The sequence below is a fragment of the Tiliqua scincoides genome, chromosome 1, assembly GCF_035046505.1.
Source record: "Tiliqua scincoides isolate rTilSci1 chromosome 1, rTilSci1.hap2, whole genome shotgun sequence".
NCBI classification, from domain to species: Eukaryota; Metazoa; Chordata; class Lepidosauria; order Squamata; family Scincidae; genus Tiliqua; species Tiliqua scincoides.
In genome coordinates, this window is record NC_089821.1 from 160,924,390 (window position 1) to 160,950,635 (window position 26,246).

Here is a 26,246-nt window from a genome sequence, read left to right on the forward strand (position 1 = left end):
TCTGTAACCTTTCCCACTCACTAGACTCCACCAGAGAGATCAACTGTGAGCCTTGCCTTTTGGTATTTCCTTTTATTAAAAAAAAGGTTTGTTTTTTTTAAAACCCAATATTTATTCAGAACTATTTTTGAAAGCAGCCTCATTCCAAGGGAAAAGGTTCCACCCACCTCATTCCAAGGGAAAAAGCCAAATTCTTGGGGTTTAGGAAAGGGGGAAGGGAGAGAAAATAAATTAACTTTTATTTACTTATAATTCGGGGGGGGGGGAGCTGAAGTTCCAGCTCCTTTGCTTTGCTACTGCATGTTTGGAAGAGAAAAACCCTGGGGGCATCCAGGGGGAAAAGGGAGAGAGCAGGCAGGCAGGCAGGCAGGCAGCCTCCCACCCCTTCTGCCACCGCCCGCCAAGGCGCAGCAACAGTTGGGCTCTGGAATCCGAACGGTGGGGCTGGGCTGGGCGGCGGCCGCAGCAGCAGCAGGAGGGCTCTGGCCCCGCGCTGCCACCGCCATGGGCACGGGGAGCAGCCGGGCAAGGAAGACGCGCAGCTGCCACTGCAGCCCTCCCCGGCCCTGGAGCGGCCCTCGGTGGGGCAGTGGCGGCAGCAGCGCCCCCGCCGGCCACGACACGCCCGGGCCCCGCTGCAGCCCTGCCTCCGCCTTCGGGGAGCCGGACTCCGACTCGGAGCTGCTGGACGAAGTGCTGGCCGAGTTTGGCGACGAGAAAGGGGCGCAGCTCCCGCCTGCGCCGCGCCCGCCGCCCGCGCACTGCCGCTCTCGCCCGGCAGGGGGCAGGGGCGAGGGGGACGGCGTGCACCTGAGCGGGCAGCAGGTAAGGCACGAAGAGCCAGGCAGGCGTCCGGGGGGGGGGCGCGTCACACCGGGGATGTGCGGTGGGCGGAGTCACCCGATCAAAGCGCATGGCTTGGAAGTGCTTGAAGCAAAGCGCATGGCGGCGGGGGCATCTTTCAAAGGACTCCTGTGGGGAGGCTCTGCCTCACCCGCCTCCCCACACACTGCACATTCCCGTGTCAAACCTCAGTGGAAACCTAATCTGGAAACCTCCCATTAATCCTCAGTGCTTGGGGTAGACAGTGGTTCCAGGAGTTACAGAAAGGAACTCTGCACATGCTCAGAGACACCTTGTTCTTACTCCAGGGTGGGACTCTGAACAGCTTCCAGACTCATATTAAACCAGGGGTGTCAAACATAAGGCCCAGGGGCCAGATGCAGCCCCTGGAAGCTTTTTATCTGGCCCTCAGGCTCTCAGCTGCTGAGCTGTGCTGAGGTGTTACTGCTTAAAGGGCAACCAACATGAAAATTGGGCTCTCCCATATCTTGAAATATGATCAAGATTTGCCCATTTTTGCTTTGATCATTTGCAGCTAATGAGTTCCAGAGTGAGAAAAAAGGCTTATTTTTGGATATGACTTGTTTAATGACATAGCTTCCTGCCTAATGACAACATTTCCAGCCCTCAGCAGGCATCATGAATGCTATTCAGCCTTCTGTATGAAATGAGTTTGACACCCCTGTACTAAACCCTACTTAATAGCAATGTGTTTTGCCAAATTCCTGGTCCAAGCTTCACCTAGAGAACCTATGCCCTCTTTAAGCTGGTTTGCTCCCCTGTGTTTCCCAACAATGGCCCTAGCTCTGCACTACAGCACCCACCACCAGGTTAGCTCACCTGTTCAACAGGCAGAGGTTCTCCAGCAGTTTCTCCAGCCACCACAGCAACACCTTGGTCCTCAGCAGGTCTTGGGCATGGCAGCCACACACCATTCTCCAGTAGTCTCTGTTCCAGCAATCCTCAGTCCATTCATCCATCTGTCCACAGGTCCATCAGTTTATCTCTCCCCTCCAAGCTTCTGCTCTCTCAATCTCTCCCAGCTCCTTCCTTTTGCACCCACCAAACTCCCTTCTTCATGTGCTGCTCTTATCCCTTAATGACCTGGTTGCCTCTAGTGGCTGCAGCTGTGCAGCATACCCATTGCTAGTTAGAACCCTGGGGTTAACCCTATGCTTGCCTGCCAGAGCAAGGGGCCACTGTTGACACCACACCCTATCTCCTCTAGGGATCTTGCGCATTTTCATTACACCATGCAGTTCAGGCATATGTCTGAAGTCATGCTACCAACTTGTACCTTCATAAATTGGGCTTAGTTATCCTTGATCACCAGTCCTTGCCTTTCTTTGCAAGTGCGTGATGATGGCTACACAGTTGGCCCTTCTATTGGTCCCAGTGGGCTCAGGTGGTGCTTGGAATAGACTGTGCTTCCCAACCAGCAGCCCTCCCCACCCACTAACATGGTAGTGGTTCTCAAATTTGTTAGCACTGGGACCCACTTTTTAGAATGACAGTCTGTCCAGTAGGTTGTAACATTTTGTTTACCTCCAGTTTTATGAAAATACATTGTGCAAATGATCTTTGGTAAGTTTTTACAAAATACTGCCACCTTGTGGCTTTTGCCTGTACCTATAGTGCATACCACAAATATGCATGCTTTGTAGTTTTGTGAGTATATATTTTTTAATTTGCAAACCAGGATCCAGTAAATAGTTTGGAAGCATCTGAACCTGCAGCTTTGCTGAACCTAAACAAACATTGTCCTGATCAGCCCCTTGGATGGGAAATCCCCCGAATCTCAGTGTGTAGGGCCAAACTAGATATGACAGTTTGCTGCCAAATCCCTCTAGAGTTGAGGTGGGTGGCAATTGAAAGCATGTGGGGGCTGAATAGGGTCATGTGTATTTCCCAGTCTACACATTTCTCTGAAACCCTTTCTCCTCTGTTTCTCTCCTTGTGGGGCTATGAGACTGAAGTCAGCTTCCAGAAGGAAAACATGTGAAGCAGGTGGTTGTAAGAGCAGCACACACCCCTCTTGCCCTCTCATGTTGCGCTTTAAATCTCCCTATGGCTTTATAGGAATTTGACATGTTCCATGTCAGGTTACGCTGCCTTCATGTCTACATTAGTCCTCAATAGGAGTTAAGGTTGGAGGAGGAGGGAATTTGAGTGGGGGAGGGAAGGGAAAGAGGTACTCCCAACCTCTTAACCTCATCAACTTGCTTTCTACTGAGCCAGATATCATTGGGCCATCTAGCTGAGTACTGTCCACTCAGCAACTGGCAATATGTCTTTTCCCCTTCCCGTGGATTGGATTGACCCACGGACTTTTTGCATGCAAAATGTGTGCTCCACCACTGAGCAAGGTCTGCTTCTTTTTTAACAACTGTTAGGAGACAGCCAAGAACACATCTGCTCCTGCTCTGTGCATGGAGCCATCTTTCCATAAAACTGTCCTGATATGCACATCTGCCTTCATTATGGCTTTTTTTCTCCTTGAGAGAGCAGTTTATTTGACAAGATAAATGATGCATCATATTATTTAAGGTTGGTTCAGTGGGAATCTCTGCCTACTGGCCTCTTAATATGAGAAGAGCTCAACACCACGTTGTACTACCAGCTTCCCTAATATCTGCAGCAAAAGGATGTGCTGCATTGCAGGCTTGACAGAGGCCCTCCTCTATCCTGTCCCTGCAGTTAAAAATCATTTTTGCATTCATCCTCCTTAAGTGAAGTGACTTTGCTCATGCACTTTACCAACAGGATTAAATTTCACTCTCTTTGTCACAAAGTACTGAATGCTGTCATGTTCCTTTTTTCCAGGTCTTATTAACAGGATCCACGCCAGAGAGCAATAACTTTGCCAACCAGTAAGTTGTCTCAAAGCAAACAACAGTAACATGAGGAGCAGCTAGGTCCTAGGACATCACCATTATTCACTGCAGAAAGGGGTACAATTTTCATTTGTTTAGCACAGTCCAGTCGTAATTGTTTACAGAAGTGCTTCCCAAATTCCTGCAAGGAAGTTGTGAGCATTGCAAGTGTGTGCGGGAGAGGGGGGAGAGTCAGCAACACGATCCCTAGGTTTGTACTGCTGCCAGAGGAGATGGAGTACCGGTCTCCGGGAGGGGAGGTGCAGGGACCCCCACAGATGCCTCTGCAGGGCTTCCCAAGCTTCTGTAATAGTAAAAATTGATTGTTTTCAATCAAAAACTGGAAGTGGCTTTCAATGACTTTTTTTACTATTACAGAAGCTTGGGGAACCCTGCATCTGTAGGTGCCTGTATTATAGCAGGTAATAATATTACCAGGCCGGTATAATACCAGAGGCAAGTATTCCCTCAGGTAAGTTTAAAAAAAAAAAACCCTCCCTACCGGCAGCAAGGTGATCCTGGGATCATGCTGCTGACCCTTCCCTCCCCTTAAAGGGCCAGAGCTACATGCTTCCCAGGCTGGTCGCAACTCACCAGTTTGGGAACTACTGGTTTACAGTGTATTGCAAACACATATGTAGGAATGATTTGTGGAGAAAGCAGCCTTTTTATGACCCCTGAACGTGAGTGGATTGTTTCTCTCTTTTGTACTGTACAACTGTTGGAGACATCTACAGACTGTGGGATAAACTGGAAGAGACTGGATTTAATCAAAATATTGTTTTCTTTCTTTAAGCGACTGGATAGTTCTGTGGAGATTATACTGTTTGAAATGTGTTGGGAAATCGGGAAATCAGTTTGACAATAAATCTTTATTGCATCAAATTGTTTTGCCTTTTTCAGCCTTCTGCTGCTTGATAGCCCAATCCTGAGCTCCTGTGGCACGCAGCTTCAGCGGCACTAAAAATGGCTGCCGCCGGATCCTGTGCGCCACTAGGGTGGCACCTTGGGAGAAGGGGACTTTCATCCCCTTCTCCCGGGTAAGGGAAGTAGCCCCGCAATGGGTAAAGACGTTCATTAGGGCGCCGAGCCCCACATAAACGAATAGGATTGGCAGAGCTCTACCGGACCTGCCTCCCCCCCCCCCCGGCATGCCTCCCACCCACCATCTCCCTGCCACACCTCCTCTCCATCCTCTCTCTGCCCTCCGCCTGCCTCCCCCCCGTTCCGGAACACCTTCTTCCCATCTACCCCCCACCCCAATTACCGTGCTGTGGCAATCTGTGCAACCGCCGAGTGGTAGAGGCCAGGCACCCGCCTAGCACTAGCCCAGTGCCGGCCAGCGCAGGCACTCGCCTGGCAGTAAGGCTCAAAAACGTGCTTTACGGCATGTTTGCGACAGTGCATGCCAGCAGTAAGCCAGCACACACTGTTCAGGATTGGGTTCTCATCCAGCCCTCTTCTTCTTGCAGAATGGAAATGGAGGAGGAAGACTTGGGGGGTTTCCTTTTAAGCATTTTCAATACAGTCTTACTTATCTTCCTCAGAGAGCCTCACCACCTTGTATAATATACAGTTTTATTGACACTGAATTGAAGAGGCTCCATCTTAATGTTTTCATTTTATCATGGTATTTTATCTCTCTGCAGCACAATCCTATGCATGTCTATTCAGAAAGTCACATATTTTTCCAGAACACTTCTCCTTTCTTTGCATCACTGTCCCACAGTATCCATGAATTTCTCTGTATTATTCAGTTGCCTCAGTTTGTTTAGTTTTACCTAACAAACTTCCCAGGCTCCAGAACAACATATCCAATTCCCCAACACATTTCCCTTTCAGAGATGCTCCAAGTTTATTTAAAATTGAAAGGCAGGATATACCGTATACTTGCCTGTAGTACCCTTGAGATTTTTGCCAGGTAATCAAGCTCCAATTCTCACTTCACCTGATCTCCAGGTCAATCAGAGGGCAAAGCCTTTCAACTGAAAAGTTTCCTTTCTCAAGGGCAGGCAGGCGCCAAGCTTCTCAAGCATCAGGCAGACACAGCTCCTTAGAAGCAATTGGTTAACCTTTTATTCTCCTTCCTTCTGCTGCAGCCTGGTTCTGCTTGGCAAATGCTTGCAAAGCAGGTCTGTTTTTTGAAACACCGGGATGGGAATCCTCCTTTCCATCTGAAGCAGGCTACAATTCCATGCACCCTTACTTAAGAATAACATCCATGGAAAGCAGTGGGTCTACTTCTGAGTAAAAAGGGTTGCAAATATATGCATCTGCATCTCTCTGCTGTGAATTGAATTGCACACTCCCAGTTATGTGCTATGGGTTGTATGTTGTACGTAGACCTTCTGGCTTAGCACACCAGACACCTTAAAGGTGGATTTGATTCCTGGTTCTCCTGCAGTGGTTGCCAACCTTTTACACTTGCATATCCCTTGGCAGCCCATTTCCATACATTGTACCCGTCCTATTAGCAAAATGTTTGTAATTAATAATACAAGCCCTCATCTCCTCTCTGTGAAAGCCCAGACTTCATGTATTCATCACAGTGTTTTCTCTTTTTATCTGTTTGAAGAACAGAAGGCTCTGCCTTTGCACTGTTTTGCACCAGAAGTGTGCTGAGAAATTCTGGGTGATTGATCACTTTCCATATTATGTTTCAGCTTTTTTACTGTGCTGGTTTTCAATCACTGGTTCATACATGAATTGATGACCAAAACTAGCTATTGCTGGGGCTTTCACAGCCAACTAGCTACCTCCCTTCCTGCCTTGCTGGTCCTTGCAAGCATTCCTGTCTTGCAAGGCATTCTGGAGCATGACCTGCCTTTTTCTACCATTATTCCACTCTCTTTCAAGTACCCCTAAAGGTCCTGTTGAGTGTCCCTGGGAGTACATGAACACCAGGTTGGGAACCACTGTTTTAATGGTATGTTGTTCACAGTGCACTTACTCTGATAGTGCTTACAAAAAGGTGATGAAGACCATCACCTTAAAATTTAAAAGAATAAAAATGTATTTTATGATCTTTTACTGTTTTTAATAAATTAGAGACTACAGTTCTTAGGTAACAATTAGTGGTGGGTTATTTTTCAGGATCTGGCCTCGAGTAAAATCAGACAAAACTATAGTCAGACACCCCCCTAAGTTTAACCCCCGACTTATCCGAGGGTCATAGAAAATTCCATGATTGTTGGCTCAAAACCTGCCCTCGGCTTCTGTGGGATCGACTTATAGGCAAGTATCTACGGTATTCTTAGGTCAAAATTTCAAAAGCAGGTTGGGAATGAGAGGCCAGTCTGGTTCAAAGAAGAATAGAGGGGAAATAGCATTTTATTAACAGGGAAAATAAAGTTTTTGCCTCAACTGAGTTTTCTTTTATGCCAGTTATGCTTCCTTGCCCCACCTTGCAGGCTCCCACTCAAGAAGCCTGAACTGCAGGCCACGATCTCCTACGATTACTCTGAGGAGGAGCTGATGGCAACGATTGAGCAAGAGTACTGTCGCTGAGACCAGTCACAGCTGTGCCAGCAGGACTGCAAACACGCACACTTTGGATGTGAAATAGTTGAAGTGCAGTATTTCTCAGCAAGATCTTTACTCTTACTTAGGGAGGGGGGAAAGGCAACACTGAATGAGAGGGAGTGAATCCAAGAGGCTGGTGGAATCCTTGGTCTCTGAAAAACACTGACCAGAGAGATGTTTCTTTGGAACTCTCTGCTATAAAGTCTGGGTGCCACAAATATGGGTGGGGCGGGGATGAGAATTCTTGAGTTCATTTGAGTGCTTATTTGGAAAGAGTTTGTTTTGGCTTTGCCTTCCCTGTCTAAGAACTTTTCAGGTAATAGGATCAACACAGGCCAATACACTGACCTATGCAGTGAACAACTGTGGTCCTAGTAGATATTGACTTCATAGTTATATTGTCTCCTGACCCACTGTGATGTATCATCAGAGGAATTAACCAACCCTCTGTCCTACCTAAGATCTGGCAGGCCCAGAAGGCAGGTCCTCATGGCACTGGTTGGGCATGATAGTGCTCAACTCGAAGTAAAGGCAGGTACCATTTTTCCTTCCCAGGACACTCCTGTAATCATTTTGGAGAATCGCTTCTGCAGCTTCCATTTCTGAAACAGTCCAAACTGCCTTACATCAGTTCTGCATCCAAGCCAGACACTGAACTGAAAATGCCTTCCACATGCAAAATGAAATCAATACCACAGAGGCCTTCCATGCCATTGCAAAGATGTATGAATACTGCAGTTCGCTCTGGATGTGATGGGCAGGTTCAAAGAGCGCAAGAGAGTCTCATGCTCAGTGCACCTTTTATAAACCTCTGCCCTGCATGCTCCACCTGCCACAGCCTAATATTAGGCTCCATCTATTTTGGTAGCAGCCCAGCTCATGTGGGAACATCTTAATGCGCATCAGACTGGATTTGGCTACAGCTGCTGTGGCTGCAGCTTTCTGAACAGTTCTGCCACAACCATGGAAATTGCAGACATCCAGCTTACACCAGCATTTCATCATGAGCAGCTGCACTATGGTCTGCATTGAAGAAAATGTGAATGTGTGAACCATCTCTTAGTTCTGCACATTTGTTGCTGGCAAAACAACTTTCTTGCATCATCAAAACTTGACTAAAAAATAACAACTTTCAAACCAGGGCTTCTCTGTAAGAATTTGAGAGAAACCCATGGATAAATCCCCATCACATAAGTAAAATGATCCTTTTGATTATCACAAACAACCAAAAGGAACCAGAACAATATATCCAGAGTTGTAAAGGGTTTCAATACCCACAGTGTAAGATTACATTCTCTACTTCTGATTTCTGCTTGTTTTTTGCTACACATACTTCAAGTAGGTGTCTTGTTAAACTTACAGGAGGGGGGACTATTTATGACCAACAGACAAACTCTAATGGGACTTGACAGATTTAAAATGCAAATTCTAATGTTGTTGGTATGTAGCATAAGTGACATATTCACAGTGCAACTCAGATCGCAAGTAGCAAGTTAACATGATGTAGGTTTTAACTTTGGATGGTACCTTTATTTCTTGTTCTATTATGCAGATATATGCAATTCATGCAATGACTAAAACACAAATTAAAGTGTTGATGTTTAAGAAACAAAATTTGGTTGATCTTTTACACTCAAGATATTTTTGGATTGCCAGACAATAAGGATGTACCTGTATCATGCAGGAAATGAGTGGGAGTTTATATAGGTGCTTTAAAAACAAGGATTGCTAAGCTGTGGAATCACACTGTGATGCAAAGACTCTTTCTTCTGTTGGTAATATTTTGAAGCAAGAAATTCTTTAGTCAGCCTGTACTCTCTATACCAGGGGTGCCGAAACCCCGGCCCAGGGGCCACTTGTGGCCCTCAGGGACTCCCAATCCGGCCCGTGGGGAGCCCCCAGTCTCTAATGAGTCTCTGGCCCTCCGGAGATTTGCTGGAGCCCATGCTGGGCAACTGTTAGACCTCTCACGTGAGCTGTGCAACAAGGGCTGCTTGCTGCTTGACATCTGCAATGCAGTAGCAGCAGCGAAGGAAACACCTGCCTTGCTTTGTGCAAGGTCTTTTATAGGCCTTGAGCTCTTGCAAGACCATTCATTCATTCATGTAAGTTCCATCTCTAATATATTCATTTATGTAAATTTATTCAAATTTTATTCCTGGCCCCTGCTACAGTGTCAGAGAGATGATGTGGCCCTCCTGCCAAAAAGTTTGGACAGCCCTGCTCTATACCAATGGTTCTCACACACACAGCACCAGGACCTACTTTTTAGAATGCGAATCTGTCAGGACCCACCGGAAGTGATGTCATGACCGGAAGTGACATAATCAAGCAGAAACATTTTCACAATCCTAGGCTACAATCCTACCCACACTTACTCAGGAGTAAGTCCCATTGACTATCATTAAAAGAATATACATAGTAGCTTGTTAAAAGTACAGATCTGTAATATTTCCCCAAATGCAGTCACATGCCATGTTAGACCATCAAGTCTAATATATTAAAAATAAAATATTGAAATGAATGTGGACCCACCTGAAATTGGCTCGCGACCCACCTTGTGTGTCCCAACCCATAGTTTGAGAAACACTGCTCTATACAAAAGGGCTGCCGGAACCACATCACACTGAGATGTGGATCCCCAGGTATTTGTACAAGAAATCCCATGTCCATTTAATGTGAAGGAGGGAGAGAGAGAGTGCATATGTGTGTACACGTGAGAAAGAGCAGGGGGTAAAGTCTTTTGGCTCTCTTGGCTGTAGAGGTGGGGTGGTAGATGAAACTGAGAAAAACTGTTAGTGTGGGTGCGATACTTCAAACCAACGTGAGAAGCCAGGCTTTCTTTTCCTATCCTAATGCACTTTGTTTTCCAGTTCTGTGAAGTTCTTGTAGATGAATTGCCAGGACAAATAGAAAACGATCAGGCTGGAAAGTGCTACCTAAGGCTGGCCCATGCCCTCTGCATGTATCTTCTTCCCAATTGTATGTTCCTTGTTTGTTTTAAGCAACAGCATACACCCCTCTCCTTCTGTTTCCCTGGATGGAATACATACAGAATGTCACAGACATGCACGTGCAGCCAGTTTAAAATTAATTCTGGAAGTAATGAAACTCTGCATACCTTAGTTCCACTCTGCTCATGGCTAAACATTTCTTTTGTAGGTGGACACTCCTCTTTTGACTATATTCCTGTCAGCACTCAAATTCAGTGAGAGAGATGTTGTTTTGTAAGCATGCTATCTCAAGCATCAGTCCTAGAAGGTTTCCTTGGTAATGCCACCTCTTCCTTTGGTTTGGAGATGCTAGTCACTTGCACACAAGCAGGGATCTTAACCCTGCTTTGCTCAAGAGTCCACCACAATCTGGTACTGTTCCTAATTTGAATCCTACGCTAGCAGAACCCTACCCTTAGTAGTTTGCTAAGTTTCAAACCAGCTCTACATAGTACTACCAATCTAGAGCTAGTAGAAAAGTTAAAATAAGATAACATTTTGTTTGAGTTATCTGTGGTTTTTTTTATGCCTCTATCTCTGTAACTTGTACATTATCTTTTGAGCACCTGACTGCTCTAGAGGAGCACACTGAAAAAGTGTTGTATACATGTTTTCTTTTATATAAAATTTTCTGAGTTGTTACAACTGTTCAGAAACAATGGACTTCTATAGTAATAACTTCCAGCTTGGTAGGTTTGTTGCAGTCTCACTCATCTGCTTCCCATTGTTTTGCAATAAGGCAGGAGTTAAGATGGGACAAAAACTACAGCAAAACTGTATATGCAAATATCCACTTTACTAGAACTACAATGGAGCTCTTTGAGAAGTACAAACAATATTTGCATATACACACACAAATACAGGAATTTCACAATAAATGCTGAATAGAAACAAACAAGGTTTATTCATATAAAATCTTAGGCACAGTATTTTACTACATGGACCATAATTCCCCATAACAGAATCAGGAAGCTTTTTGAAATGGTGACATCTGGCTCTCAAATTCCACAAGGGCAGCCTTTTCAAAGCAGTTACACTGGAGACCACAGTGAATTCTTGCCTGCATCATGCACAAAAAGTTGCAGAGAAGTTGTTTCAAACTGCTGCAACCAAGTACGCACTGCATCTATGCTTCTGGGCTCATCTTCTCACAGGCTCTTTTAACACACTAGTTGAGTGTAATATACATTTCTTTACCATTAACAGAGCATAAAAAAATAGAAAGCTATTTATACAGGCCTTGTGCCTGCTGACTTGCTTCAGAGGCATGTTACCCCGCAGCTGTGTTGGCTTTCAAAATACCAAGTTAAAAAAATATTTATCCTTAGCAGAAGTAAAGCAAAACACATACATGCACTGGGATACAGTTTTGGTAGCATCCTCAGGCTTGTACAACTTCTGGCTAAATGCAGCCCACCAACTATGTATGATAATCTACTAGGGACTCAGAAAACATCCTGTTTTTGCGATCAGCTTGAGGCTCTGGAAACAAGGGTAGTTCTCAAACACCTGGTAGGCCAAAATATATGGCTGGTGAGCTGCATTTGGTTTGAGAGGTTACAAACTAGGAAGGACAGATTTAATCTAATTTGAAAGGAATCCTGCTTATAATACCTGAAATTATGAGAATATTGGCCATGCTGAAAGAATTTGAACAACCTAGGACACTGTTTAATTCATATACACATCATAAACGTTACTTTAATGAGAGAAATGGCTGGCTCTGTTTTGATCAAGTCAATGAAAGTTGATCCCTTCTAACTCAATAGTAAGTGAACCTGGAACAATTTCTTACTAGAATCTGCAACGTCCTACTGCATGTAGGTGTTATAAATTCTTCTCATTTTAAAGCACAAGTATTACAAGACAGAGATCAAACAACTAAATATTGAATACTGGATGCCTGTCCATCTCATCTGCATGCAGGCAAGAATTTCTTTAGCTGTGTTGGGTGCTGACATGACTCCAAACATTTGCACAGAAAACATAAAAATTATCATGCATTTTCAGCTTTTACCTCAAATCATAACTAACTCCTCTTCAGAGCAACACAACTGCACAGTGTCATAGTTCTTTCCCTTAAAGCATTCTTTTGCTCCTCTGTAAGAGTTGAGAACACAATCCAACCAATGTAAAGCCCTATGAAGGGAAAAATGTATACGCGTACTTAGTTCTCCCTCTTAAATCAGTGGAACAGGAAGTGTTCAACTTTGGCAGGATTTTGCTGTTAGATATTTATGACAAACAGGGAGCTTGCAGTCCTTTTAAAATTACCTGTACAGAAAGTTCAGATTAAAGAGCAGTTCTCATCTTACAATTATAAACTTGGGGCAGTCTAGCAAGTCACTCTTTTTGTTTAAGAACAGATATTAACATACTGTAACCTGAATGACCAGGTGACAGATCCACTATGCTTACCCAACTCAAGTCAAACCTACAGACCTACCTTCTTGTCTCAACAGGACAAATCCAGACACGATGACAGTCAGGTGTATCCCCACCACTAAACCTATTCTTGAGTAATGACACAGTGGATGTCACAAACATTAACCTACATGTGTGCAGTATTTGCTAAGAATTCTTGGCTAACAGGAGATAGGGCAATCATGAAATGGCGTTCAAGGTGGAACTTTTCAAAAGCAATGCTGGCCATGTGAAACGACTACATGGGCATGTGCTTGGTGACAGTGTTACACATACTTGGATTCACATGTAATAGGTCCTGAGCTACTTGTGTGTATTAATCTTTCATACGTAACTTACCCATCTATATAAGAGGAAGAGAATGCCTATGCTGTAATGGTGACATGTCAGGCAATCCCTAAAGTGGATTCATTTGCTGGGTTAGGAATTATATATCATCGTCATAAATTAACAAGAATTGGTCTAATTAAAAAAAGTTTCAGAACAGTGTCCCTGACCTCCTCTCAAAAGATGACTGTAAGATCAGTCTGCAGCTGAAGAAATAAAAGATCAATTTTATATAGAAAACCTAGTATAAAACCTCTAAAAATCACCCTGTTTCATTTTCCATCACCCACTGTGACTCAAGTAGGGGAGACATAATTGGTTTTTAAGTTCATTGCCAACATTTTTTCTTTCAAGAAATTTTGCTTTCCTGCAGTGCTTGTGAAGTGACCCAAAGTCTTGAAGAAAAGGAAAAGATGACAGAAACAAAACATAACATTTAAATAGGACTTAAGGGGGGGGGGGGAAGAGGCAGATGACGAAAGAAGTTACATTATTTCCCATCCCATCTACAAAAAGCAAACAATAATAGTAACTATGACATCAGTCAAGGTTGCTGGGAACCACCCCAGTTCCTTTCGAAAGTCTGTTCTCACAAATGTCTGCTCTCTATCCAGAAGACAGCATAGGCAGAAGCATGCTCAAAGCACCATCACTTCTTGGCTTCTCCATAGTTGCAATTCTATTTAATTTGCCAACTTCCATCTGCCAGCTAGGTGTCTTCTTTGTGGTCATGTGACGACGGGCGTGTTTCGTCAGGTGATCACTACGCATGAAGCGGCGGTCACAGACTGGACAAGCGAACTTCTTTTCCCCTGTGTGAGTTCTGCGGTGCCGAGAAAGTTCATCAGAGCGGGCAAACTTTTTATCACAACCTTCCCAGCTACAACTGAAAGGTTTCTCTCCTGGAAGAAGGAGGAGGAAGGAACCAAGAACAAGATAGCTAGTTACCAGGGAGACCATAAAATGCTATCTACACTTTCTAGCCTTGAGCATGAGTTCTTCTACAACAGGTTAAGGAAACAAGGGCTGCAGCTTTATGTGCAATTGCTAGGGGCTGAGGCCCACAAAACTGAGGACGACTCATTTCTGAAGGGTAAAAAAACAAGCCCAAACAGCTGCATAAGAAAACTCAGGGCACAATCCTAACCAGGTCTACTCAGAAGTAAGTTCTATTTTGTTCAATGGGGCTTACTCTCAGGAAAGTGTGGTTAGGATTGCAGCCATAGTCTCCTTTATTCCAGATACATTTCAAGATGCTGGCTCAGCCAGACACATTAATTTCACGAACTCTCATGAGATTTGGGCACTGTTATCCTGGATCTCATGAAATGCAAGATGGTGGCACTCAGCTGAGCCAGGAAGAAGATGCTACAAGGGCAGTGTGACTTGGGTACGTTTGGGAACCATTGCCTTAATGTGTCCCATGGCTAGCACAAATGAAGGTTTTATGTTACATGAACCCAGCAATGTAACATTCTCTGTCAAGGGATTTTACCTTGACAGTATTAAAGTTCATATGCTTCTTCCCCCAGAAGAAAACTAACAGGACATAAATAAAATTATGTCTCATAAAAACATCTTTCTTCTTTGCAGCCGACTCCAAACTTTTCCAAGTGGTGAAGCCCAGAAGTGATTGTGAGGAGCTCCAGAAGGATCTCTCCAGACTGGTAGAATGGGCAGCAAAATGGCAGATGGGTTTCAATGTAAGTGTAAAGTCATGCACACTGGGGCAAAAAATCAAAACTTCACATATAGGCTAATGGCTTCTGAGCTGTCTGTGACAGATCAGGATTGAGATCTTGGGGTGGTGGTGGTGGACAGGTCGATGAAAGTGTCGACCCAATGTGCGGCGGCAGTGAAGAAGGCCAATTCTATGCTTGGGATCATTAGAAAAGGTATTCAGAACAAAATGGCTAGTATTATAATGCTGTTGTACAAATCAATGGCAAGGCCACACCTGGAGTATTGTGTCCAGTTCTGGTCGCCGCATCTCAAAAAAGACATAGTGGAAATGGAAAAAGTGCAAAAGAGAGCGACTAAGATGATTACTGGGCTGGGGCACCTTCCTTATGAGGAAAGGCTACGGCATTTGGGCCTCTTCAGCCTAGAAAAGAGGCGCCTGAGGGGGGACATGATTGAGACATACAAAATTATGCATGGAAAGGATAAAGTGGATAAAGAGATGCTCTTTACACTCTCACATAACACCAGAACCAGGGGACATCCACTAAAATTGAGTGTTGGGAGAGTTAGAACAGACAAAAGAAAATATTTCTTTACTCGGTGTGTGGTTGGTCTGTGGAACTCCTTGCCACAGGACGTGGTGATGGCATCTGGCCTGGATGCCTTTAAAAGGTAGGACAAATTTCTGGAGGAAAAATCCATTACGGGTTACAAGCCATGATGTGTATGTGCAACCTCCTGATTTTAGAAATAGGCTATGTCAGAATGCCAGATGCAAGGAAGGGCACCAGGATGCAGGTCTCTTGTTGTCTTGTGTGCTTCCTGGGGCATTTGGTGGGCCACTATGAGATACAGGAAACTGGACTAGATGGGCCTACGGGCTGTTCTTATGTTCTTAAGCACATGTCTTATCCAGTGGGGCTGTTCTTATGTTCTTAAGCACATGTCTCTGAAGTCAATACACATCTTGCCTCTTTTTACTACACAAATCCTGTTTGTAGCCAACACTTAAGGCAGCGCACTTATCCAAATCTATATAAGAATAATGACTGCAAACAACTTTGCTCCCTTTTGTGTTCCCTAAAGAACAATCCATCACCCACCAAACAAGGAAAACTTTTTCTGATCTCAAGCACTTATCTCAATATTCTCAAGTTACAGGGGGGGGGGGGGGACCATTAAAGAGACACAGCACATTCATTTCCTTCAGTACTTACCAGTATGAGTACGGAGATGGGCTTTGAGGTGAGAACTTTTGAAGTATGTTTTTCTGCAGCCCGGAAAGTTGCAAACGTAGTTCCTCCGCCGGGAAAAGTCCATTAAAGGTGCACTATTTTGACCGGATGCAATGAAAACTGGAGCAGGGGCCAGGGGCAATAATTTGGTGTTTCCAACAGACATGACAGTTTGTTGGCATTGTGGTGCTTGAGCAACAGCAGCCTGTGGAAGAACCAACATAACAGTCCCTTGGGGAACAGAATGTCCCATTAGAACAGGCTGGGAAACAGGGCCTGTGTGGGGTAAGATGGGTTTGACCGAAGTTGCAGTCTGAGTAGAGGGCTTTAGAAAGGCAGGAACCATACCTCTATGTCCCTCCAAAGGGATCATTTGGCAGATCACCTGGGGATTTGAAAGTGGGGCGGGTAGAAGGGGGATGCTCTTTTGTTGCATATCATTTTCACAGTTCTTTAGTAAAGGAGTCTGCTGTGAAGCAAGCCACTGCCTTTCAAGTCCTTTGTTGGAAGCTTTAGAATAACTTGAGTTGTGCAAGTAAGATTCCCGTACTGGGGAGACACAAGTTAAGCAGTCAGCATCTTGTGAAACCCTGGAATGTCTCTGGTCCTGCATCTCGCATTGGCCTGTGGAACTGGCACCATTGCCCAAGATTGCTTCTGCCTTCTCTTGTAACGCAGGAATGCGGGAGTAACTAGAACTGTCGCCTGTATGACGGATCACGCTGGTTGCCATGGCTCTGCAAAGCTGGGGAACAGGTTGTTCAGCCCTTGCTGGCTTCTGGCTAGACTGCCTCTCCATATTCAGGACAGATGGTTGGGCTGCAGCAAGAACACAGCTGGAAGGAGTGATAAGGCATGTGGATGCATTTGCCTTGATTGTCCTAGATTTTGAGTACGTGGCTTGCAATGAAAGCCCTGTTGTAGATGTAGATGGCTCAATAAAGTCTGGACTATAGGGTGGTGTCATACACTGTAACAATTTTTAAAAAATTAAATTTAAAAATATGTTAAAGACAGACATCAAAACACTGCTGTGCAACGCAATGCCACACATACTCAGCAGTCTCACAGTGTTTAGTGTTTAGGACTTACACCTAAGTATCCATAGCGCTTCAGCTTTAGGTATGATAATACCAATCATAGGGTATTCATTAACCTGAATAGCCAGTGCTAATTAGACCCCATAAAAACATTGTTTTATACTATGCACCACAGTGTTTTTTTAAAAAAACTATAGCGAGATTCAAACAGCTTGATTTTTCTTCAGATAGATAAATAACCAGTAGCATTGCTGGGGGGGTCCATGGGTGCAAGTCCTCCCAGAAGGCACAGCACCGAGGGCCGCCCACATCCACTTTCTCCCTGTCCAGAGGGCCTTAAAGTGTTACTTCCAATTTCTCAAGGAAACCAAAAGTGACCTTTTAAGGCCTTCCAGAGGCGTTAGAAGGCCTTCTTTGGGCCATAGAGGCCAAGTACAGCCTCTCCAGCCCTCAGGATATGGTCAGTATGGGGGAGGCGTCATTTTCTGGGTGTATGTGGCATTTTGTGGTCCTTCCCCTGGGCAGCACAGGGCCCAGGATTGCCACTGTAAATAACTGTAGTTATTGAGTTGGAAATAGCCAGTTTTATAGCTAATCCTAATTTACCTTCCCTTTCACATAATTTACAGCTTTGACAAAATACGAACTATTTCCTTAGAAATAAGTTCCACTGATTTCAGTCAGGGTTGACTCCTGATTAAAGAAAACATGTCCATTATCATATCATTAGGAGTGACTAGAGGAGGATGCGGCTGTGGTAACCCCCCTCCCCCTCACTCTGAGGAATATGGGAGTGAGCCTAGAGAGAAAACAGGTGGAACAAGACCCACATCCACCCTTGGTGACTGGTCCCCAAGTAAATCCTACAATTTGTTGTTCAAGAGGAGAGGCAGGCAGCCCGACACAGGGAAGAGCATGACAGCTAAAAGCAGTGGTTCCCAAACTGTGTGCCGCAGCGCCTGAGGGTGCCACAGCAAACTCACAGGAGTACCTAGGATGTCCCTAGTTGGGACTTCCTTCCTTTCTCATGGCCGCTTCTTCTGGCTCTCCAAGCTACCACCATTTTGGATTGTGCAAGAGCTCACACAGTTCAAAATAGAGGTGCCTGGGAGAGCCGGGAAGAGGCCACCATGAAAGAAAGTTTGGGAACCACTGACCTGAGTGGAACCACTGGATAAAAGTATTGTTAATCACAAGAATATAAGGAAGGCCTAATGCAGAGGTTCCCAGAGTGTGCATCACAATGCTCCCAGGTGTTCCGTAGTGACGCCAAAACCCTGCAGACAGCAGCCAGAGGTTTGGTGTGATGAGCAGAGCAGCTGCAAGAGGTTTTTGCATACTTGAAAAGACCCTCCCATCTGTCTTGAGCCCCCTACCAATGTTTGTGGGGTCTCTTCCAGCCTCCGAACCTGGAAGAGGCAATGATGTAACTGTGCAATCATTTCACACATCATCACCACTTCCTTCAGAGTGCCAGGGTGCTACAACAAAGGTACGTTAGGGAAGCACTGGCCTAATGGATCAGAATAAAGGTGCATCTAGGCCAAAACCCTGCTTCCTACAGCACCAATCAGATGTCTCTGAGAACCAAGACATGGGACATGTAGGTAAATAATCTTCTCCCACTGTTGCTTCCCAAGTAACTGGTTTTCAGGTGCGTATTTCCTCTGAACCTGGAGGAGGAACCTGGAGATGGTTGGTCTATTAACCTAGCCAATTGGTTGATTAAGGGCTCAATCCTAACCAACTTTCCAGCACTGACTTAGCCACAATGCAGTCCCCAAGGTAAGGCAAAAACATGCCTTTAGCTTGAGGAGGACCCCTGGACTACCTCCCCACTGCAGGATGCAGTACACACCACATTGGCTCAGCTATGTCAGTGCTGGAAAGTTGGTTAGGATTGCACCCTAAGTGTTGCAACCTTTCTTTCAGCTGAGGTTAACTAAACTCCAAGTATGCTTAGAACAATCCAATTGAAATGAAATGAACAGAGGCTTGTTCATGCCTCTGTTGGTATGAAAAACCGTTCACTATTAAAGCAGGGTGAGAGATTGGTGACCTCCTCATATCACTTTACTCTCATCATGCTTCAAGTATTTTCTCACTACTATATTCTACATTTGAGCATGTACTACATAATATTAATAATAGCAAAGACCAAATTAAATAGGGACATCTACATTACTTTCTTTAAAAAAAAAAAAACATTCATTCCATGCATTTTCATGTTACTTTGAATTCTTTCCTTACCAGTGTAGATGAAAAGTTATAATCCTTGGGCAGCTCAGATGCTGGTTCAGTGGGCATTGAGAAATCACCTGAATCAGAGACAGGTGTAAGAGGTCTTATCTTTAATAGGTCACCTTTCTGTGATCTTTGACCCCAGGAGCTCATACAAACAAGTGCTTCAACTGCTTCTATGTCATTCTGTTCCAAAGTGCTACAAGATGACCTTTCACTGTCATGACGCTGTCGTTCACGTATAGATTCATAGATGTCCACAATGTCAACCTAGAAAAAAAAGGAGTTAACAGCATCTGTAATTGAACAAAGCATGCCAACGGTTTACTTATAACATCATCATATACGAGGGTCGCCCAGAAAGTAATGCACCACATTTTTTTTCTTCAACATTTATTGAACACAATGAAACTTACACACAAGAAAGAATGATGTTTCTTCTACACTCCCTATTTTTCCACGTAATTTCCGTCCAGTTCTATGGCCTTCCTCCAGCAAGACACAAGGGCATGTATGCCCTGTCGGTACCACTCCTTGTTCTGGTCACGAAGCCATTTCTGCACTGTGCGAATCACCTCTTCGTCATCCTCAAAATGTCTTCCGCAAATGGCATCCTTTAATGGCCCAAACAAGTGGAAGTCTGAGGGAGCTAGGTCAGGGCTGTAGGGTGGATGGGGTAACACAGTCCAACCCTGTTTAGTGATGTGTTCCGAAGTCCTCAAACTTGTGTGAGGCCGAGCGCTATCATGTTGAATCAAACATTCACCTGGGTTGTTATGGCGCCGAAGTCGCTGGAAGCGCTTCTTGAGTTTGGTTAATGTCTTCACATAAGCTTCAGAATTAATGGTGCTGCCTCTTGGCATCACATCAATGAGTATGACGCCCTCACAGTCCCAAAACACAGTGATCATGACCTTACCAGCGGAAGCAGTTGCTTTGAATTTTTTCTTCTGCGGAGATTGAGGATGATGCCATTCCATCGACTGTCGTTTTGTTTCGGGCTCAAAATGGTGAATCCAGGTTTCATCACCTGTCACAATCCTGGACAAGAACGCTTCCCCCTCATCTTCAAAACATTTCAGCAACTCAGAAGAAATGTTTTTTCTGAGAGATTTGTGGTCCACCATAAGACAGCGCGGAACCCATTGTGCACACACTTTTGAGTAATCAAGAGCACGGATGATTGCATCCACACTTCCTTTGCTGATTGACAGCTTCAGAGCCAACTGCCTAGTCGTTATGCGTCAGTCCTCGCGAATGAGCACATCAGCAAGCTGCGTCTTGTCAGGTGTGACAGCTGTGGATGGCCGTCCCGAACGCTGCAAATCTTGGAGCTCTGCCGAACCACCTTCTAATGGCCTCACCCTCTGTGCCCAGCGACTAACCGTACTTCTGTCGACTGCAGATTCTCCATAAGCTGTACACAAACATTTGTGAATGTTCCCAACAGTTTCTTTCTCCGCAGTGAGAAATTCAATGACGACACGCTGATTGTAACGTACATCACTTACAGACGCCATTTCGAAACACTGCTGCAGCTACGCTATCTGTCTGAAGAAACCAAAAATTTGTGTGCGCACTCCTGAAAATTCAAATAATGTATATCTAAAGTTTCGCATTTGTACCATTACTGTAGGCTGAGAAAAAAATGTGGTGCATTACTTTCAGGGCGACTCTCGTACATCCATGTTCTAATCCAGTGAAGGAGATATATGCACATAACCAAGTCAAGAGACTGTAACTCAGTAGTACAGCACATGCCTTGCATGCAGAGGAACCCAGGATTAAATGTCAACATCCTGCTAGAACAGGGATGTCCAAACTTTTGGCAGGAGGGTCACATCATCTCTCTGACACTGTGTCAGGGGCCAGGAAAAAAAAATTAATTTACATTTCAAATTTGAATAAATTTACATAAATGACTATATTAGAGATAGAACTTATATGAATGAATGAAGGTCTTGCAATAGCTCAAGGCCTATAAATGGCCTTGCACAAGGCCTATAAATGGCCTCGCACAAAGCTAGGCCAGCCTTTCCTTTGCTGCCACTGCTGCATCGCAGACGTGAAACAGCAAGCAGTGGAGGGTGCCCTTTTCCCACAGCTCACACAAAAGGTCGAACAGTTGGCCTTCACACCAAGAGCAGTTGCGTTGGGCCAGCACAAGCTCCAGCAAGGGAGCTGGGAGTTCCCTGTCGGCCGGACTGAGAGTCCTCGAGGGCCGCAAGTGGCTCCAGGGCCAGAGTTTGGGCACCCCTGTGCTAGAAGAATATCAGGCAGCAATTCTGGGAAAAGATCTCTGGGAAGCTACTACAGTCAGAATACATATACTGGCCTAAACAGACCAATGGTTTGACTCTGTAAGAGGCAACTTCATCACATGCATGTCACCTGCAAACCAGCTGGATGCACATTTATTTGCTTTCATGCACTGATTGCTTTCAGTGTGTCCTCCATTCAAATGCATCTGTCTGTCTACCTTCTTGTAGAATTAGTCACTCTTCAGCTTCTTAGAGCCCAGTCTTAAACAACTTTCTGGCACCAATGCAGCTTTGCCAATGAGGCATACACTGCATTCTGTGGTGGTGGGGCAATCACAGAAACCTCCTCTAGGTAAGGGACTGTTTATTCTCTTATGTTGGGGCTGCACTGCAACTGCATTGGCACTGGAAAGTTGGTTAGGATTGGGCTGTTAATGTTCTACTTGGATCAAAATACCAAAGCATAAGGCAAAGTTTGGCTACGAACCTCATTATTCCACATGAAAACTATTCTCCTGAATGCACAACCTGCACCACCAAGTCATTAAAATGACTTTCCACATTCCACATATCATTTTGTCCCCCAAACCTGAGGAGTGCTGGGAGCTGGACAGGGGGAAGCAAAACTGGTGAAAACTGCCCCTTCTTTTGTGCAATTGAAAGATCATTCACTTGCAGAAAGAACTTATGACTTTTTGGACCATTTCCATTAGTAACTTAACTGCATCAGCTTATGGAACCAACTTTCCAGATCAAACAATTCTCATTTACAGCATTCCAACATTATGGGGAAGTGGAGGCAATGAGGTAGATTATTTTATCTCCAGTTTTGGAAAATGATTATTATAAATAATACTGGCAAGACAACATAAGGTTTCAGTGTGTTTAAACCCACTTACATCAATGAACTTTAGGATTCTTTACTCTGTGTTGGATAGAGATTACTATACTTAGTATACTTCTCTCTTCTTATACCATATTATATGTAGTTTGACAAACTTTGGTGGCATTGTCCCATTCCTCAGCAGAAAATAATTACAATGGATGCAGTTTGCACTGACTCCCATCTAAAGCCTTGCAGGTCCACAAGATTTAATTTTCATTCAATGCACCCTCCAAAACTCTTGCTGAAGTCACTCAGAAGCCCAAATTCACAGGGAAAGTGAAATGAGCAAATTGAATAGCAATTCTCCTAATAGCTACAAGAGGTAGTTACCATGCCCTATTAGCAGCCCAAAGATGCTACACAGACAGACAAGACACTATCATGTATAATTTACTCAATATCTCAGATTTTCATTCAACATCCAGCTGCAACTGTTAATTCAGCTGCACCAACAAAATGAGTCAAATGGTTGCATATAACAGTACTTCAGAGATGTGAACCACATATTGGTCCTAGAGTTAATCTGCTTCATAACAAATGAGGCACACAGAAAACCCCTTTCCACATGGTTAAAACCAACATGCAATTTGAAGCTAACCTAGGGCACAATCGTAACCAAATTTCCATCACTGAGGTAAGTGTAATGCAGTTCTGCGGTAAGGGAACAAACATTGCCTTACCCTGAGGAGGCATCCATAACTGCCTCCCAACTTCAAGACGGAGCACATGCCCCACTGGCACCACTATGCCAGTGCTGGAAAGTTGGTTAGGATTTCACCCCTAGGTACTTAAACTGAACAATTTTGGAAAGGATGGGGAGTAAAATCAGCAGTCTTGAAACTGACCTAATTAAATGATAGAGTTTTTATGTTTTCCTTAACATTTAACCCATGGGATAATCAAAAATACCAATTAAAGGGTGGACTAAGCGTTAGAGTTCAACACAGATTCACGTAAAATATTTCACACTATCAGGAATAAAAGACTATTTGCTTGCAATTCATAACACTTATTTTCTTGGGTGTGGGGGATAAAATTGAGATCTACAATAAGTGCATATGCTTAAAAAGAAAACGGGGAAAAAAGGATTTAAGGAACGTAGATTTGACTTCCAGACAGGCACTCAAAAGCATAACCGCCTGTCGGCATGTCCTTAAATCACCTCCTTTCAGCCAGACACTGCAGACGCATGAGCTGGCACACAATACAAAAAGCTACTGCAGTTCTACAATAGCACAAAGAAATTCCTCCCCCCACCTGCCAATTCTTGCACCAAGAGTACATGAACATTATCAATCCAGTTCTTTATTTATTCTCAAACCTTCTCCTTACTGTTGAGATAGGTGCTTCTTTAGCCACCAGCTTTATTACTTTGCTAAGAGGAAAAAAAGGGGATGGGCTGAGAAACTAAAATGCAGATAGGCAAGATTGCGAAGTCCATGTCAATTGGAGGGAGGGAAGCCAAGGACCGCCTTCTAGAGGGAGGGAAGGGGGTGGAAAGGCTTCTTCCCACCTTGTGGGACCCACAGCAACCACCCACTCCAAATATAGCTCATCAGAGGTGGGGCGGGGGAAAGAGCAGGGCAACGTCATGCATCAAAATAGACATGTGAGCAAGTGGGTGGTGGTCTCTGGGTGAGCCACTGCTAGGATACACTGTGAGACCTGGTAGTTCTGTCTATAAGATTGCCCTGGTGTTGAAATGACACACTCCACACTCGCAATCAACAAAAGTTGGTAAAGAAAGAAGCCATTCTCCAGCAATGAGGCAATATGCTTCCCTAGCCACACCAGCTGTGAGAAAGGTAGCTTGTTCCTGGCAATCTCCCTCCCCCATAACTTATTGTAATCTCTGAGGCATGAATTCATACCATTACCAGGCAACTGTGGACCACAGCCTACTGAGATAACTCAAACCAAAGTACATTATTCTGTGTGCGTCAATGCATGCTACTCATCGAGTAAGCATCAGCACCTAGAGGAAGTAAAGATGCTATCTCATGCACACTTAATGCTGCTTAAGTCCCATCCCACAGAACAAAGTGGGATTTACCTCTGAATAAACATGCACAGGACTGAGTTGACGACTTGACAGAGCCCACTGACTCCCACATGGTGCTTGTACACCCCAGTCCTTAGGAGTTTGATTGGGGGGAGGGGGGAGATAGATAAACTTTAAATAATAAAGTTTAGTATTAAATATTGTCCACCTTTATTAGAAATGTCACTGTCTCAAGTCTGGGGAAGTTGCAAAGGCCATTCATTTTGCAACCCAGGGCCCAATCCTATCCAATTCTCCAGTGCTGGTGCAGTTCTGACAGTTGGGTGTGCACTGCATCCTGTGATGTGGGGCAGTCACTGGAGCCTCCTCAGGGTATGGGAACATGTGCTCCCTTACCACAGGGCTGCATTCTGGCTACACAGGAGCTGGAAAGTTGGATAGGATTGGGTGACACCAAGAGAAGGATGAAGTGGCTTCCTCAAAATGACCATCCCAGGTAAAAGGTGACCCACAGCAGGTGAAAGGAAGCAAGAGTGGGCTCCAAAGTCCCACAAAGAGCACACCTGCATCTTTCGCACCCATGACTTTGGCATGGTGGCAGTATTTGGACTGCAGTCTAAGGTAAGTTGTTGGCTTTGGTTGTTCCCACCGTGTGTGCCACACAGACACACACCCTTCCAGTGTTGTGTATCTTGGAAAGTGGTGTGAAAAGGGGTGGTGTGGGAGGAGGGGGTGCTGAGAGCTCACCCACACTTTCCTGGGAGTAAGCCCCACTGAACACAATGAGACTTACTTCTGAGTAGACCTGCCTAGGCTTGGGCTCCCAGTCCCTCCCTGGTGCCCCTGACAAGTGACAGGAGGGTACCACTGACAGACCCCTCTGTGGAGCCGCCAGGCCCCCGTGCAGCCACCCCTACCCCGCAGTGGGTGTACTCACAGCAGGGGCATCTCCCATCTCATCGGTGCAGAGCGAGGAATGCATGGTGAAGGCTCCTGCAGGCAGCAGAGATGTGACAAAGCCAGGCACCGCCAGTACCGCCCCGCCCCTCCCCCTCCGAGGGAGAGAGCAGCCAAAACACAAGAGGGAAACACACCAAAACACTCCATCCAGCAGAGCAGCTGGGAGGGAGGAGGGGGGGCGATAGAATGAAAGGGGAAGGCAAGGAAGCTCCCCACCAATCGCCGCCCGAGCTCTTCCTCCGCCGGCCAATCAGCTCCCTCGGGCGGCGTGATGGCCTCGTGCTGCTAGACCGACGGCAGGAAAGGCCCCTCGTGGGCACGTTCCGCGGCGGCCGCCGAGTCTGTGAGCCGAACCGCCCTCTGGAAACTAGGGGAAAGGTCGGCGCGAGGAGAGGCGGGGGCGGAGCCAGGAGGGGCGGGGCGGCTGTCTGTCAATAGAACGGCGCCCAGCCAGGGAAAGCCTGGGCGAAGAGAGGGAAGGGGGGGGTTGTGAGTGGGCGTGTCCAGAGAGGCGGTGCACTTGGGAACAGAAGGCCTGAGAGGGCTGACGTCATCGCTCCCCACCCCGGCAACAAGAGAGAGTCTCTTTTCGAAACTCCGCCCCAGAACGAGCGCGTGCGGGGAGTGCAGAACTCCTCTCTCCTGCCACGTTCTTGCCCCCTTCTGGGCGGCAGCCAGGGAGTAGCCTGCAGCACGCCCCTGCCCTGCCTTTCCAGGCACGTTGACGAAGAAGAGGGAGGCACTGGGCTGCAGTCCTCGCCACGCTTTCGTGGGAGGAAGCCCCATTGACTCTAATGGGGCTTACTTCTGAGTAGACATGCCTAGGCTTGGGCTCTGAGGCTGCAGTCCTCTCCACACTTTCCTGGGAGTAAGCGCCATTGACTCTAAGGGGACATACTTCTGAGTAGACAGGCATAGATTGAGCTCTAAAGCTGCAATCCTAATCCACACTTTCC

General features: G+C 45.5%; 2 protein-coding genes across 2 annotated transcripts; one reads left to right on the top strand and one right to left on the bottom strand.

The window, feature by feature from the left end:
• The first annotated feature begins 471 nt into the window (after nt 1–471).
• On the top strand, nt 472–8,784 carry CYS1 (cystin 1). Its single transcript, XM_066609508.1, has 3 exons — nt 472–825; nt 3,667–3,713; nt 7,127–8,784. Exons 1-3 carry the CDS (start codon nt 505–507, stop codon nt 7,221–7,223), a joined length of 465 nt encoding a protein of 154 aa, XP_066465605.1. The 5' UTR covers nt 472–504; the 3' UTR covers nt 7,224–8,784.
• A 2,405-nt stretch (nt 8,785–11,189) lies between these two features.
• On the bottom strand, nt 11,190–25,334 carry KLF11 (KLF transcription factor 11). The gene is made up of 4 exons (XM_066640120.1): nt 25,268–25,334; nt 19,191–19,451; nt 15,883–16,870; nt 11,190–13,884 (listed from the first exon to the last, which is right to left on the bottom strand). Exons 1-4 carry the CDS (start codon nt 25,310–25,312, stop codon nt 13,589–13,591), a joined length of 1,590 nt encoding a protein of 529 aa, XP_066496217.1. The 5' UTR covers nt 25,313–25,334; the 3' UTR covers nt 11,190–13,588.
• Between the last annotated feature and the right edge of the window lie 912 nt (nt 25,335–26,246).